Source organism: Mauremys mutica, chromosome 2 (genome assembly GCF_020497125.1).
Source record: "Mauremys mutica isolate MM-2020 ecotype Southern chromosome 2, ASM2049712v1, whole genome shotgun sequence".
In the NCBI taxonomy this organism is placed as follows: Eukaryota; Metazoa; Chordata; order Testudines; family Geoemydidae; genus Mauremys; species Mauremys mutica.
In genome coordinates this window covers 8,311,358-8,328,775 of record NC_059073.1, presented here as the reverse complement: position 1 = coordinate 8,328,775, position 17,418 = coordinate 8,311,358, and the positions used below count along the sequence as shown (strand labels likewise).

General features: G+C 50.2%; 1 protein-coding gene across 1 annotated transcript; it reads right to left on the bottom strand.

Moving 5' to 3' along the window:
* Positions 1–5,192: 5,192 nt before the first annotated feature.
* On the bottom strand, positions 5,193–16,961 carry LOC123365019 (lymphocyte antigen 6E-like). The gene is made up of 5 exons (XM_045007613.1): positions 16,924–16,961; positions 12,476–12,489; positions 6,863–6,982; positions 5,925–5,978; positions 5,193–5,489 (listed from the first exon to the last, which is right to left on the bottom strand). The coding sequence occupies exons 1-5, from the start codon at positions 16,959–16,961 to the stop codon at positions 5,326–5,328; spliced, it is 390 nt and encodes a 129-aa protein (XP_044863548.1). The 3' UTR covers positions 5,193–5,325.
* Positions 16,962–17,418: the final 457 nt, after the last annotated feature.

Here is a 17,418-nt window from a genome sequence, read left to right as displayed (position 1 = left end):
GTCAGGCCGGTTTCTCTCCGAAGTTTCAGCCAAATCGACATGTTCCCGCAGAACATTCTGATATTGTCAAACCCCAGCCAGGGTGAGAACCCCTAATTTAAACCCATTTCCTTCCCAAGACACTGCGTACTTCTCTCGGCTTTCTCCAGTCTGGTTTAAAATGTCTCAGAATATGAGGTTTCCACAGTTCTCTCATCATTTATCATTATTTAGTGCTGAATTATCGGGGGTGGTGGTACTGGCCTCTGTAATTCTGTTGCCTAAGGCTTGTCCATTAAAATGGGTTCCTGTGACCTTTCCTTGCAAAGTCAAGCACTCAAAAGCTAGGTATGATGAACCGGCAAAGTCAGGGGACTACAACTCCCATCAGTCCCTTCCCCACGGCACTTCCCTTTCTCCAGGCCAGGTAGGAGGAAGGACCCTGAGCAGAAAATGATGGGACACCTTTGGGAGGGAGCAGCCGCATGGCTAGCCAGGAGCTGCAGAGAAGCGGGATGCAAAGAACTGTCTGCAGAGCTAAGTGTGTGCTGGGCATTGCAGACGTGTGCTGGTCTCTGGGGGGCTTACGGGGGACCAGCAGCAGCTGGGCAAGGAGCCAGTGCAGAGGGGCCCCAATGAGAGACACTGAGCCCACCCTGGAAACCTGGGAGCACCTGTATAGGGGCAGGGATAGCTCAGTGGTTTGAGCATTGGCCTGCTGAACCCAGGGTTATGAGTTCAGTTCTTGAGGGGGCCACTTAGGGAGCTAGGCCAAAATCAGTACTTGGTCCTGCTAGTGAAGGCAGGGGGCTGGACTCAATGACCTTTCAGGGTCCCTTCCAGTTCTAATAGATGGGTAGATCTCCATATATTATTTTTATTATGCACTAGGTTTGAAGAGACCTGACTCAAGTGGACTGGCCCAGGGACTCAAACAAGAACTGCTCTTGCTCACTGTGAACTGTAACATCACAAAGGGTATTTGCAACCTTCCCTTTCCTGCCAGGCCTGGTAAAATCCCCTTTCCCTTAAACATCCCTCAGAGCAGTTATTTGGACCCACCAGCATAGGCGCCAACTTTGCCGGTGGGTGCCCGTGCCCCCGACCCCTTTCCCTGCCCCTGGCCCCGCCCCACCTCCACCCCGTCCCCGCCCCTGGCCCCACCCCATTCCAAACCCATCCTCACAGTCCCCGCCCTAACTCCGCCCCCTCCCTGCCCCTATTGGATCCCTTCCCCAAATCCCCGCCCCAGCCCCGCCTCTTCCCCTAGCGCACTGTGTTCCCCCTCCTTCCCCCTCCCTCCCTGCCCCGCGAACCAGCTGTTTTCTGGCACAAGCGCTGGGAGGGTGGAAGGGAGGGGGGAGAAGCAGGATGCGGGGGCGCGCTCGTGGAGGAGGCAGAGGTGAGCGGGGGTGGGGTGGGGCCATGGGGAGCTGCCGGTGGATGCTGAGCACCCACCAATATTTTTCCGTGGGTGCTCCAGCCCCGGAGCACCCACGGAGTCAGCGCCTATGCCCACCAGGGCTAGTCCCTATACAGCCCAGCAGCTGCGGCACCTACACTGCTTGCCTCCAAGTCACAGCCCACCTGGCATGCAGCTGGCACCCCGGGGCTTTTCCCCACAGCACAAGTGCCTCATTCAGTACATCCAAGGATGGACACACAGGGGGCAGAATTAAGTTGCTAGTGCAACCAAACCCTACCTGGCATTTGCTAGTTTTCGAGTGCTTGACTTTGAAACTTCAATGTAGCTTCTTGGGTGAGCTATTTAAGATTTAAATTACGGTAGCACCCAGGGACCCCAGTCAGGGCACAGGGATGATGCTGGAGGAGCTGCTACTGGGGGCAAGGGCAGCCGCAGCAATAGAAGAGCCCTCGGGTAGGGTCTGCCTCATCCCACTGAATTGACTTGGGGGTGGGGGCAGCAGCACTCATTGCATGGGGGGCAGGGCAGGGGAGGCATTAGTACAGTTTGGGGGCAGAAGAAGCAGGGACCACTCCTCTTTCTCTGCACCTCCCTCCACTTGATACCCCTGGCAGGGACCCTCTCCCGAAATCCCCAAGCCTCTCGGTTTGGACCTTCCTCTTTTCTGTAACTGACCGACTCAGGCCTGCAGCAGGGCCATTCTCTGGGCAACACAACGAGCACATGAGCTGGCTGGTAGTCGGCTGCCTGACTGGCTACCCCGCCCCACTGGAGGCAAGAGTCAGCAGACTGGCTATTACGCCCAGCAGCTTCTCCTTCCTTTTGTGTCACTCCAATTAACCCGTCTTTGAGCCTTGGCTCCAATTCCTGGTTACTGCTCTAAGTCTTGGTCCTGACTCCTGATTTCACCATTGGGCATGACTCCTGCTGACCTATTTGTTTGACAGAGTGAGTAAACATCCCTAACAATAGGGTTCATAGTTAATAACCAATCACAGCACAACATGCAACAAAAACCAGATGTCCCACATTTCGGTGGCTGGTCACAAGTGATGTTGGCTTGGAGTGACGCATGGGCAGGCTTGGGGATTGAGAGCTGTTCTCCCTGCCGGAGCTGCCAGCCACCTCTCAGCCAAGCCATTGCAAGCTGGCTAGTGTATTTTAGGTGCTGTGGCAGCAATGGGTCTGGAAGGTGGAGATGCTGCAGCCTCACAAATCAGTTCAGGGAAGAGTCTGCCATGCATAAGGACCTGTGATAAGACAAGGAATTCTCACATGCTGCAGTTAATGCTCCAAACAATAAGACCACTATAAACATTTCACACCTACACGGGAACGCCTCCTTTAATTCCTTGCCAGCACCTAGACCTTCATCACATTCTTTGCAATGTCTCTTATTTATCAGAAGCAGCAAAGAATCCTGTGGCACCTTATAGACTAACAGACGTTTTGCAGCATGAGCTTTCGTGGGTGAATACCCACTTCTTCTTCTTGCATCCGAAGAAGTGGGTATTCACCCACGAAAGCTCATGCTGCAAAACGTCTGTTAGTCTATAAGTGCCACAGGATTCTTTGCTGCTTCTACATAACCAGACTAACACGGCTACCCCTCTGATACTTCTTATTTATCAGTGGCTTAAATCCAGCCATTTCAATTTACACTTTCTCTATATCTAATCCACGCAAGTCAATCAAAGCACACAGTGATTTCAATGTCAAGACATCTGGAGAGCTGATGGAATAGATTGCTGGCAAGCTTTTGTAAAGCTTGGAGTTCCTCTCAGAGAATCTCCTTTGCAGTTCACGCCTGGTTTCATCAATCAGTTCATGATGAATCTATGGTGACCAGACAGCAAATGTGAAAAATTAGGATGGTGGTGGGGGGTAGAAGGAGCCTCTATAAGAAAAAGACCCAAAAATCGGGACTGTCCCTATGAAATCGGGACATCTGGTCACCCTAGATGAATCTGAGACCACTGATTGGGACCAGCATTCCAAAGTGCTCCATGACTATCGAACCTTGACATTTTGGGGGCAGTATCTTGGCTATTTTGCTGGCACTATTGAATGTTGATGCTTCATCACATGCATCTTTCAAAACAGAGGGCTTGCATGACATTTCTGAGGACAAATCCTTCAAATGTCTCTCTATTTTGTTGAAGTTCTTCAAAGGCAACTAATCAGTTCGACTCCTTTAGCAAGGTACGTTAGCTCCTTTGGAAGGTAATTGTTCATAGGAGCAAAAGTTTTCAAAATCATTCTGTGGCAAGTTCCCCCCAGGGTGCCACCTGGGACTGGGGGTACTACTGAACCTCTGACCCACCAGCCTGGGTTTCCTCTCACACTGTGCTGTGTAGAACTGATGAATGAAATTGTTTTTAATTGTTCACTTTATTAATGTAACTTCATAAGTAAAGTTTTATGAATGAAACAACATTAATTCATAAAACCAGTTACCCCAATAACTGGCTAATTAACAATTACAATGCTTGTTAAGAGCCACAGTTGTTCAGCCGGCTGCCTTTGTAAGTTCCACTATCAGTCCAATTCCTGCTTAAGGGCTTGGCTACACTTACAAATTTGCAGCGCTGCAGCAGGGTGTGAAAACACACCCTCTGCAGCGCTGCAAATTGCGGCGCTACAAAGCGCCAGTGTAGTCAAAGCCCCAGCGCTGGGAGCCGCGCTCCCAGCGCTGTCCGTTATTCCCCACAGGGAAGTGGAGTACGGACAGCGCTGGGAGAGTTTTCTCCCAGCGCTGGCGCTTTGATTACACTTAGCGCTTCAAAGCGCTGCCGCGGCAGCGCTGCCGCGGCAGCGCTTTGAAATGCAAGTATAGCCAAAGCCTTTGTCACTGAGACTTTCAATGTTTTAGTATCTCAATACTGTAACTTCTGTTCACCATTCATACACTTGTCTATATTGTAATTTCTGTTCACTGTTTGCCATATTGTAATTCAAACCCCATTTTAAAACACTCACTCCATTTTGTAAAAGCTTGCTCCAACCTTCATTTTTGCAAACCCTGCTGTAATCTTATTAGTTTAGTTTAGATGTGTGAATGAGGTATGTATGGATGATGGAATCAGTCTCCAGCCCCAGCCTGTCCTGATGAAATAGAGTTCAAACACCAACGGCTGAAGATGCAGACAAAAGCCCTAAAAAAATAAGAAGAGTCCACCCTAAAAAGAAAAGGTACAATAGAAGGAAGATCAAAGCCAGGTCCGAGGCTGAAAGTCACGCCTGCAATTGACGGGTGATCAATCACCAAACCCAGAGGACACAGCAAGACCCATAAACTCTGGATTCAAACTAAAGCCTACAAAAAGGATGGGTAAGATGAAAGACTTTGGAGGGTAACTTTCTGCTGCCAACGTGGAAGGGCATTGGTGCATGCCCAACAGAGACCCCGCCCTTCCTTGTGCCCGGCTTTCCTGGCCAGTTAGCCTCCACAAGCTATGAACCCAAGCTGCAAAATCAAGCCACGAACTCAAGCAATGTTCAGGACTGGTAACTATGCAGCTGCTGCAGAACATCTGATAATGTGTGTGTCTGTGTATGTGTGTGTATAGGTATTAGATATAATGTGTGTGTATAAGGATTAAGATATTAGTTATTGGTCATAAATCAAATTGTTATCATAATAAATGTGGCATCTTTGTCTTGCCCCCTGAAAAGATCCTGTGTAGTTTTGTCTGTATAACAGCAGCAATCCAGATTTGCTAAGAGGCACAGAGGGGCACCCAGTGACAGCAGCAGGGTGTCCTTGTGTACGGGAAGAGGGCAGGTATTGTCTAATGAGATATGAAGAAAGGGCACCATCGATAACCCCAGTATAGCTTTGCACAGAGCGGGGTCTGGTGTCTCATTGGAGAAGCCTGAGCAGGTTCTTCAGGTCATCAAGTTCTTTTTTTCTGGCCTGATCACAGTCCAGCCCTGATATAGATGAAGGTGGCCAAGATCGCCATGGCCAGCACCAAGTAGGTGACTTTGACGCTGCTGGCCCCACTGGTGTTGCACAAGAAAGAACTGCAGCAGGAAACAGAGGCGGCTGCTATCCCTATGTTTATCCCACCGCCAGGGGCGGCTCTAGGTTTTTGGCCGCCCCAAGCAGTCATGCCCGGGAGGCGCCCCCGAGCCGCGGGAGCAGCGGACCTCCCGCGGGCATGACTGCAGAGGGTCCACTGGTCGCGCGGCTCGGCTGGACCTCCCGCAGCTGCGGGCGGTTCGCAGGTCCGGCGGCTCCGGTTGAGCTGCCGCAGGCATGCCTGCGGGAGGTCCAGCCAAGCCGCGGGACCTGCGAACCGTCCGCAGTCATGCCTGCGGGAGGTCCACTGGAGCCGCCGGCCGAGCGTCCCCTCCGCAGTCATGCCTGCGGCAGGTCCGCTGCTCCCGGGGCTCCGGTGGACCTCCCGCAGGCATGACTGTGGCAGGTCCGCTGGCCCAGCCTGCCGCCCCCCCGGGAAAGGGCCGCCCCAGGCGGGTGCTTGCCCCGCTGGGCTCTGGAGCCGGCCCTGCCCACCGCTGGGGCAAACTGAAGCACATCCCTTAGAGATGCTCTGCCCGGAATGTCCGCCTGAACTGGAAAAAGAAATAAGAGAAAGAGATTCAAGATTAAAATGTTTCCCAGAGTTCGGACAGGCGCTCCTTAGTTCTGCAAAGGAGATAATCGCACTGATGTAGCTTAGCTCTGCCAGTCAATGCCCCGCGATTAGAAGTCACTACTGCTATTATATAACCTGAAAACAGCACTAGTCTCTTCCTCGCAGTTACAGACCCGTTTGTAACCATCTGGGAACATCCCCTTCAGATTTCTGGCCAGGATTTAGGAACAGCCAAAGAGAACCCTGAGAATTCATTCCAGATTGTCACACTGTCCTATCTCCTGCTGTTGAGCCTCAGAGCTTTAAAGAGCTGGTAGTAGTTAGGTCACAGCACAGCTCATTAAGCAGCAGACACAAATAGACCCCGAAAGGCTTCAACCCAGCCTCCTTTTGTGCATGCACAACCAGCCAGGCACTGGGATTGGAATGTGCAAATTCTCTCACTTGCACATGCCAATAGTGGAACCTTGCACCAGCACGTGAGATGTTTGGTGCTTAAACCATCGCATGGCTGGGGAGCAGCTGCAGGACTGGGCTATACAGAGCCTCATTTCAGAACTTCAGCCAATGATGAAGAGGTGGATATGGAGCCCCCATTGCCTGCACTGCCCTTAGATCAGTCATTCACTCATGTGCAAACCTCACTAATGAGCACCGGAGCTCCCACCACCTTAGTGCGTCCCAGCAAAGTTCTCCTGCCATTCGGTTTCAAGGAGTGATTTCTCAGTTCCACATCAGCGATGTCCCACCCTTCCAGTAGAAGGAGGAAGGAAAACCTAGTGATCTGGAGCTGGGGCAGGATGTCACCTGGGAAAGCGCTATGGAAAGACAATAAGCAGAATATGCCCAAACTTACCAATTCCTGCACCAAGATACATGGTCACACAGTAGTTTTCATCACTTGCACATGTAGTTGATGCCAGACAATCCCAGTTGGAGGATGCATCCTTACAGGTGAAGCACACCAGCGAGTGAGCTGCAAAAGGAAAACACACCCCATGTTAGAGGCTTGCAGGAATGTTATTTGTTCCTGGCTTACAATGTGCCTTTGTTGCCAAGAAGGCCAATGACATATTGGGCTGTATCGTTGCCAGCAGATCGAGGGAAGTGATTATTCCCCACTATTCAGCACTAGTGAGGCCACACCTGTAGTATTGCATCCAGTTTTGGTCCCTCCACTACAGAAGGGATGTGGACAAATTGGAGAGAGTCCAGCAGAGGGAAACAAAAATGATTAGGGGACAGGAGTACATGACTTACAAGGAGAGGCTGAGGGAACTGGGGTAATTTAGTCTGCAGAAAAGAAGGGTGAGGAATATTTGATAGCAGCTTTCAACTACCTGAAGTGGGGTTCCAAAGAGGGTGGAGCTTGGCTGTTCTCAGATGACAGAACAAGGAGCAATGGTCTCAATTTGCAGTGGGGGAGGTTTAGGTTGAATATTAGGAAATACTATTTCACTAGGAGGGTGGTGAAGCACTGGAAAGGGTTACCTAGGGAGGTTGTAGAATCTCCATCCTTAGAGGTTTTTAAGGCCTGGCTTGACAAAGCCCTGGCTGGGATGATTTAGTTGGTGTTCGTCCTGCTTTGAGCAGGGGGTTGGACTAGATACCTCCTGAAGTCTCTTCCAACCCTAATATTCTGTGATTCTAATCCCCATTCCTGTCACCTGCTGGATTCATAATTCCAAATACTCATGTTGAGTAGCTAGGTGCAATTTACAACACTGTTGTGTTTCTGCCCATAGCAATTACTGATCTCAATGTTTCTGATATATTTATAGGTGCATTTTTTAAATGTCCTTTGATTTGAAACTGTCCAATTGCTCTGTGGCTAATCTGTGTTCCTAGCACAGTAACCCTAACCCAGCCCCCATCCAATCGTGTGTTCAACCTACTTATTACACTATGTCTTACTTTAGACTGTAAACTCTCCAGGGCAGGGACTGGTTTTTAATGTGTTTGTAAGCTGGCAAAACGGGCCCTGAACCATAACTGTGGCTTCTGCCTTCTCCTGTAATATGTACAATAATCAAGTCTGTACTAGATTAACAGATTCATAAGATCACTTTCAACACCGGGGGGAGGGATAGCTCAGTGGTTTGAGCATTTGCCTGCTTAAACCCAGGGCTGTGAGTTCAAGCCCTGAGGGACCCATTTAGGGATCTGGGCAAAATGAGGACTTGGCCCTGCTTAGTAAAAGGCAGAGGGCTGGACTTGATGACCTTTCAGAGTCCTTTCCAGCTCTATGAGATAGGTATGTCTCCATATTAAAAACCATCTAGGCTGGCTTCCTATAAAACACAGGCCATTGAGACTCCACCATGACTCTTGGTAAATTGTTCCAATGCTTAATGACCTTCACTGTCACAAATGTATGCCTTATTTCCAGTCTGAATTTGTCTAGCTTCAACTTCTAGACAATGGATCTTGTTATTGGTTTCTTTTGAAGATTGAAGAGCCCATTATTTAGTATTTGTTCTCTGTTTAGGTGTAACCCACACACCTCCTGGGTGTGGTGGTCTGTCCCATCTAGTGTCACTGATACCACTTAAAGAGAGAGATAAAATGAGTCTGCTTTACAGCCTTAGCTAACAAGCACCTGGCTCATTTGGTAGAGGCTCAAGCACTAAGCCACAGAGGTCCCCGTTTCGATCCCACCTGCCAAGAACTGGGGTCTGCCAGCATTACATAGGCACATATAGACTGTGATCAAATCACCCCTTAACCTTCGCTTTGTTATGCTAAATACATTGAGGTCCTTGAATCTACTGCTATAAGGCAGGTTTTCTAATCATTCTCATGGCTCTTCTCTGAACCCTCTGGAATTTACCAACATTCTTCTTCAATTGTGGACATCACAACTGGACACAGGATTTCAGCAGCGGTGGCACCAGTGCCAGATATAGAGGTAAAATAACATCTGTACTCCTACTCAAAATTCCCGTTATACACCCAAGAATCACATTAGCCCTTTTGGCCACAGTGTCACACTGGGAGCTCATGTTCAGCAGATTATCCACCACGGCCCCCCAATTTTTTCCAGAGTCACTGCTTCCCAGGGTAGAGTCCCCCCTCCTGTAAATATGGCCGACATTCTTTGTCCCTAGATGTATACCTTTACATTTAGCCGTGTTGGTGTCACTAGGCATAACTCTAGGTAACTCAGGGTGGGGGTGGAAGACCACGAGTGTCGATGAAGCCCCCCTGCTCTAGGCCTAAGTGAACCAAGGCTCCTCCATGATGAACTTTAACCAACCTAAGTAGCTGCAAAACAAAATGTGTAACAGTCAGCTAACAGCTGGAGGCAGTCTGAAGCGGTAGTGATAAGGGAAGCCTACATGCCTCTGTGACGGACAAGATAACAGGTCTGGGAGAGTTTGCTAACAAGCTGCGAATGTTGCTGCTAAGGGGGAGGGAGGAAGGGGGGAGGGAAGAAGGGGGAGAATCTAAGCTGAAGCAAACGACTGGAATATAAAAAGGGAAAGCGGCTTGTATCTGCGCGCTTGATTTGAGACGTGCCAGTCTCCTTCCACCGCTTTGAGATCTCAAATAAACTTTGTCTGCTTCTCCACCCTGGTGTGTTCATTGGCACGAAGCACACCAGGCAACGAACCCCACTGTTGCCCCCTCGCGTCCTCTGTGCCGGCAACAGCCATATTAAAACACATATTGTTTGCTTGTGCCCAGCTTACCAAGCGACCCAGATTGCTCTCTGTCAGTGACTGAGCTCTTCATTATTCACCACTCCCCTACTTTTTCTGTCCCCTCTACATTTATCAGTGATGATGTTATGTTTTCTTCCAGGCCATTGATAAAAATGTTCAATAGCGTAGGACCAAGAACTGATCCCTGCATGACCCCACTGGAGACACACCCACTCATTGATGATTCCCCATTGATAATTACATTGTGACACCTATCAGTGAATCAGCTTTTAGGCCAGATCTAAACACTACCACTTATGTCGGCAAAATTTACGCTGCTCACGGTTGTGAAAAAACACACCCTGTAGCGACATAACTTATACCAACCTAACTGCTAGTGTGGACAGGGCTATGTCACTCACCCGCCAACACAGCTACAACCACTCACTGGGGGTGGTTTAATCCTGTCAAGGGGAGAGCTCTATCCGGTCGGCATACAGCAGCCACACCAGAGATCTTACAGAGGTGCAGCTGCATCGGTACAGCTCTGCCGCTGTAAGCGCGCTAGGGTAGACGTGGCCGTAGTCAATGTGTGCCAGGCTAATGTTCTATCATTCTAGTTTTACATCAAAATGTCACACGGCACCAAGTCAAACGCCAGTACTAACGAGTACATTACAGAGGAAAAACAGAAACAGCGGGCTCATGAAAAAGGTCTAAAAATAGAAAATGTAATGAGGGAGGAATTATTTAAGGAGTCAGTGACTGAAACTACAGAACAAGGAACCTAAGCAATGCAAGAGCAAAAACCAATTGCCATCAAGCAGATAATGAGACAATTTGCCAGGGAAAGAAGCTTTTGGTGCTCAGCTATTAGAGATGCTGAAGAACTCGTGAGATACAACACAGCCCTTAGGAAATGTCTTAGATAAGACCTGTGGAATCTGACCTTGCAAAGAGCACAGCTCGGCCAAGGCTCTCAAACCCCGACCCAACGCACTGAGTGGAAAGACTCCCGCTGACATCACTGGGCTTTGCATCAAACCGTTACTGCCCACGCCAGCTCTGTCTGTGTTCTCCGCGCAGCCACTGCTCTCCTTCAACCGCCCAGTACTTGGCACTTAAACTCCACGTTATGTCTTAAGGCAGGTTAGTGAGGAGCCAGCTAAAGCAAAGGGAATTCCTCAGGAGAGGCTCCTTGCATAGTAAAAGGAATATTCCTGTTGCTCTGGGGACACAGCTACCGCCTACCTGCAATAACCCCATTTGCCTGGCGCAGGGCCGGCTCTAGGTTTTTTGCCGCCTCAAGCAAAAAAAATGTTGGCTGCCCCCCACCCCAGCCCTGGGCTCCTTGCCGCACCCCCCTGCTGCCCCAGCCCTGGGCTTTCCCACACACACACACACCCTGCTGCTCCAGCTCTGGGCTCTCCCTTCCCCCGCAGCCAGTGCCCCCCCCCACACCTCCTGCCACCCCAGCCCTGGGCTCTCCCCCACATACACACCTGCACCCTCCTTCCGCTGCAGCCCTGGGTCACTGGTAACTTGCTCCCAGGGCAGGTCATTCAGCAGGAATTTTAGATGTGCACAGAACACAGACAGGATTGGTTCCCATATGGTTACAGAACTGCAGTAAAGTGGAACATTTTCAGCTTGTGTGACTGGAGGATATCTGGATGCATATTATAAGATTGTCCTACATAAATGAGGAAAAGTTGATGTGCCTTTATTATTCTTTTGTTCCACTCTTTCTTTCTATGGGGAATTTGCCAATGCAATATCACTGTCTTCCTTCTAAACAAACAAACAAAAAAAAGGCAATGGCTGTTGAAAATAGCAATTCCAGTCCTAATAACCACTGGGAAGCATTTTTTCCTCAATTTTATCCTACTTTTTCTACAGCAAGTTACAGTGGATCAGTGTATTTGATTTGGGAGAAATGAAGTAACAGCTGCCCAAACTGAGCTTGAGCACTCCTGAATTTTGAGGTGTTCAAATCTGGAAGGCAGGTGCTGGGGGGGGGAGGGATGTGGCTCCGCAGGGGAGCATGGCAGCATGTATGCAGCAGTGTGTCTGCCGCTGTGCGGAGCCAGACACGCTGGTCTGAGTGGCACGGTAAGGGGGCTAGGGGGTTGGAGAAGGGGTAAGGGGGCTGGGCAGTCAAGGGACAGGGAGCAGGGGGGGTTGGATGGGGTGGAGGTTCGGGGGGGCAGTCAGGGGCAGGGAGAAGGTGGAGTTAGATGGGTCAGGGGTTTGGGGGGGCAGTCAGGGGACAGGCAGCGATTGGATAGGCATGGGAGTCCCAGGGGTTTGTCAGGGGACAGGTAGGGGGTGGGGTCCTAGGGTTAAAGTTGGGGGGGTCTCAGGAGGGGGCAGTTGGGGACAGGAGAAGGGAGGCTTAGATAGGGGGTGGGATCCCAGGGGGAAGTTAGGGGCAGGGGTCCTGGGAGGGGGCAATCAGGGGACAAGGACCAGTGGCGCTTAGATAGGGGGTGGGGTCCTGGGGGGCAGTTAGGGGCAGGGGTCCCAGGAGGGGGTGATCAGGGGACAAGGAGCAGGGGGGGTTGGACTGTGGGGGGCAGTCAGTGGGCGTGGATAGTGGTAGGGTAGGGCTGCCCTCCCTCCCTGTGGAGCATCCTATTTTTGAGTGTTAAAATATGGTATCCCTCCCCTTCACAGTGCAGCTCTCCATTCACAGCAAGCTGCAGCATGAGGTCTCAGCTACCTCACTCCCTCCCCCTTCCTTTCCTGTTGGTAGTGGCCAAGGGAATGCTGGGAAATGTAGTTCTTTCCCTGCTCCAGAGCTGGCGCTATAGGCAGGGAGCTACCCAAGGAACTACAGCTCCCAGGGACCCCTGTTGGTTCTCAGTTCCCATTCTGGATATCTACCGCCCCTGCAAATGGGCTGCTCCAAGCACGTGCTTGTTTTGCTGGTGCCTAGAGCTGCCTCTGGCCTGGCGAAGGGTGTTTACTGTCCAGGCACAGGGTCTAGCATGCTCTGGGCTGGATTTGACCACATACAGACTGGGACTGGGAAAATAACACACCCTCTATGTCCACTTGGTTGATATCACAATGTGCTTAGATACTGAGGCGTGGGATCCAGAGTGAGTATCTAGAGGGGGCTGCTAAGAGCAGCGAGAAACCAACTAGTCATTTCTCACTATGGACCCCATGGAATTGGAAGTGTCGTTGATTTCTGAGCCAGAAACCCAGGTGGCTGGAGCTGGTCAGTTTCCTTGGTCTCAGGCTGCAGTTTATTCTGGCACCTGGTGCAGGTCTTGGGGTGATTTATTTATGTACGTTAATGTGAGTAAAGAGTAAGAGAGGGGGTTAATACATTTGAATAGATGATCAAAAACCAACAGCATGTGGGAGACTATAAATGGGGAAATCTTCGAACAAGTGAACATTCACTGGTTAATAACCGAGCCTGTTCTTCCTAGGTTTAGCGGTAAAATAAATAAATGATTAAAACCCTGTTCCACAAATACCTTTTATCCCTGGAGGTCTCCCATCCAAGTATCAAACTGCCGCAGACCTCCTTATCTTTTAAAACCAGATGAGCTCGCAAAGAGTTGGAGGAGTAAAATTATCCTCCATTAAGAATCAACCCATGGCTCTTCCAACCGGAACCTACTGCTCTGACCCCACTTCAATATTACTGGGATTCCACTGCAGCATTGTAAGAACGCAGGGCCTGAGTCTGATCTCACTTGTGCCGATGTTCCACTGCGCCGCTTAACGGAATTCAGTGCAGTTACTCCTGATTTACTCCACTGTGTCTGGGATCATGATCTGACCCTTATGGTTTTAGCTGATTACAGTAGAAGAACTTGCAAAAGTTATGGTTGCAAGAATGCAATGCTGAGAAGCACCGATCGCCCTGAGTGAAAGAGCCTGGCTCCGAGGATAACGGTATAAAAGATTTCTTTAAGAGATGACTAGACAGGTCTCTAGGGCTAGTCAGCCCCCCTTAGCCCCCTCTAGGCCTCTCAAGACAGCTGCTGCTGTGCTCCTTCCTGCATCGAGAGCACTGCAGCCCCCTAAGCATCATGAAACGGAGATAACTTGCTGTGCCTGTGCCTGCACTAAGCTATTTTTATTACATCCACACAAGCTAGTGCTCAAAAGACAGCCAACGCACCAGCTGTTGCCAGGGCTGGTGCAAGGATATTTTGCGCTCTAGGCGAGACTTCCACCTTGTGCCCCACTCCCCCGTCCCGCCCCATAGAATCATAGAATCATAGAATCTCAGGGTTGGAAGGGACCTCAGGAGGTATCTAGTCCAACCCCCTGCTCAAAGCAGGACCAAACCCAACTAAATCATCCCAGCCAGGGCTTTGTCAAGCCTGACCTTAAAAGCCTCTAAGGAAGGAGATTCCACTACCTCCCTAGGTAACCCATTCCAGTTCTTCACCACCCTACTAGTGAAAAAGTTTTTCCTAATATCCAACCTAAACCTCCCCCTCTGCAACTTGAGACCATTACTCCTTGTTCTGTCATCTTCTACCACTGAGAACAGTCTAGATCCATCCTCTTTGGAACCCCCTTTCAGGTAGTTGAAAGCAGCTATCAAATCCCCCCTCATTCTTCTCTTCTGCAGACTAAACAATCCCAGTTCCCTCAGCCTCTCCTCATAAGTCATGTGCTCCAGCCCCCTAATCATTTTTGTTGCCCTCCGCTGGACTCTCTCCAATATGGGATTTGCCCCCATAACATCGGTTCATTGAGGGGCAAATCCCAACGAGCCTTTACAGACCCCAGTGGCCAGGCATGCCCAGGGGCTGCTCCCCAGACCAGGTTCCCCCCTCCCCATCCCCTGAACTCCCCTGGAGGGTGCAGAGCCCCGCCGTGAGCCCTCCTCACCCCATCCCGGCAGCCCTCACCCCGAGTCCACTCACTGGGTTTGCCAGGCTTGGGCCACTGCAACAGCTCGGCAGGGAGGAGCTGCCTTCTGGGGGCTCCCGGGGGCTCCTGCAGCAGATGCATGTGGGCAGAGGTCCCCGTGCGCCCCTCAGGGTCCCCCCTCACCACGCTTGGGCTCTGTGGCTCCTGGGAGTGTGAGCCGCCGCTGTTGCCACTGCTCCTCCCGGAGCAGGCTCAGGGCCCTTCGCTCCGGCTGCGGCTCACATGCCCGGGAGCTGCAGAGCCCGAGCATGGTGATGGGGGAGCTTGGGGCCGCATGGGGACCTCTTCCCACATGCATCTGCTGCAGTCTGCAGGAGCCCCCCAGGGAGGCGCCAGGCTGCAGCCTGGGCAGGAGGGTTGGGGGGCATGGCTGCTCCCTGCTAGCAGCGCCGCCGCCTTTGCAGGGCTCCTGCTCCCCTGCATCGCGCCGGCTCCTCCATGGCTGGGGCTCGCGCCGCCACCAGCCGACACTCTGGCTCTCCGGTGCCACCAGAAGGCGGCTCCTCCCTGCCGAGCCAGGGCACCGCATTTTGTGCCCTCAGGGCCGTCCTTAGGATTTATGGGGCCCTATGCAGTAATATTAAACTGGTACCCCTATGCCCGACGGCATCCTGAGCTTGCAGCCTGGTGGGGGCGGGGGTGGAGGGACAAGGCAGAGAGAATAACAAGACGCCCCGGCCCGCCTCACAGCGACAGAGAGTCACAGTTCCCCGCAGAGACCCCTGTACCCTCTCCCTCATGCAGAATGGACCTGCAGAAGGTACCTAATTAAAAGCACTAAACTTGGGAATAAAAAATGTCAGTCACGGGTTTTTTGATATGCCCTGAAGTTGGTCAGACATTTATTTGCAAAAACTTTGTAGTAAGGGCAGCAAAGAATCCTGTGGCACCTTATAGACTAACAGCCACAGGATTCTTTGCTGCTTTTACAGAACCAGACTAACACGGCTACCTCTCTGATACTTTGTAGTAAGGGTGAGTCAGCTGTCCTGCTGAATACAACATTAAATATTATGGAATACATGATGCAGCTCTTCTCTGTTTTCCCTTTTCTTAATCAGTATTTCTAAGCTAGTTTTATATTTTAAATGACTCTTAAATGTACTCATTCCAGATTACTACATATTTAACTCACTGAAACAGACATCATTTTAAATTAATCAGTGACAGAGGTTTAGTGTGTTCATAACAATGTTCATTGCTTTTAGAAAAAGGGAACACTAATTTACTGTGTGTGATCTCCATAACAATAGACATGTTTATGAAATGTCACCAACTTTAAAAAATGTTTCCAAAGATTTTAGGCATAACAAAGGATTTTATATTTTACTAAGGTACCGACTATGCTTAAAACTAGTTCATCAGATAGTCAGAAGTAAAGAAAGGGAAACTCTTTGTCCAGCTCTGTGGAAGCACAGGGCTTTTGCTGCCGTCCATGGGGGGGGGGGGTGGGGAGGGGGGGAGGGGGTGAATGGAGAAATGAATGGACAGAAAGGACAGGAAGACTTTGGAAGTAAGTTTTTTTTATTATAGTAATTAAAATGTGTATTTTAGATAAGGGGGGTCTTTTGAAGAATTTATTTAAAAAAACATATGTCTGAAGATCCAAGCATTCAAGGCTAAAGATGATTGTGCATCTAAAAATCTATGCAAGGATTTTTTAGAGATGTGATTTTATAATCTTCACCAACTCACCAATGAAATATTTTTAAAGCAAATTTTAAACTAAGGTCCTGTAGACTGACATGTTCTGAGTAAACAGATTTAAAAAACTTATTAAGATGATGTTAAGAAAAAGTGAACGGTACAGAGTATTACAGTCATGCACAACGGTTTTTGTCAGTACATTCAGAAACGGACAGTAGATACCTGGGAGTTGGCAAATGCCTGTTAAATGTTTTCATTACCCCTTGAATGGCTCTTTAGCAGTTTCAATGTTGTGCTAATAGGTCTGGCAGGCTGGAGACTTTTTCTCCTTTAACTACTAGATCCCCTCCCCAGGAAGACTCAGAGCCTGCAGGAAGGGTCAGAACAGGGACAGGAAAAGCTAGTGGGGTGGACACTAAGACCCAGTGGTGCCCCAAATTTTCAGGTGCCCTACTCAGCTGCCTGTGCCTGAGGACGGTTCTGGGCATCCCCAACCACTTGCCGCCCTAGGCAACTGCCTAGTTCGCCTAGTGGTTGCACCGGCCCTGGCCCTTGCTTCGCACTCCCAAGCGGCTGGCTGCAAAAGGAGGTTTGCAGAAGGGCCAGCTCCCACTGAAAGGTAGAAACAGTGCTGCAAAAATCCCCCTCTGCCCCTGCTATTTCTAGCTGCTTCCCTGGCTCTTTCTCAGGCACAGAGGAATCATTAGCAGCATCTCACAGAACCGCCACCAGCAGCGTGAGAAGAAAAGCCTTCATCTTTGGCCTGCCGTCACAGCCTGGGCAGATCAGGCGGCTGGTTAAAAATGATCTTGGTGTTTACCTGTGAAGGCAGCACATGGAAAGACTGAGTGAGGAGACAGGACATAGATGGTTAATGGAATCCAGTGCTCCATGAAATGTAATTGTGTTTGGTTTCGCTTCCCCACTGCAGTCTGGAGGGAGGAGGAAATGCAGGATGTTACCTCAAGAGGAGTAAGGTAACGCTTCAGAACGGAAACCTCTAGAAATGGTGGGGGGAGGGCGGAAATGGAAAAGGGAAGCCTCTTTCCTCAGAAGGGCAGACTCGACTCTCTTCCGTGTCTGCCACCGGTTAGATTAGCTGACAATAGATGCGCCCATCCCTCCCTGTGTGGTGTAGTGAAAATAAGAGAAGATGATGTCGGGGTTATCTTTATCCCAGACTTTTCAGGTTCATTGTCTGACCGCAAGAGAG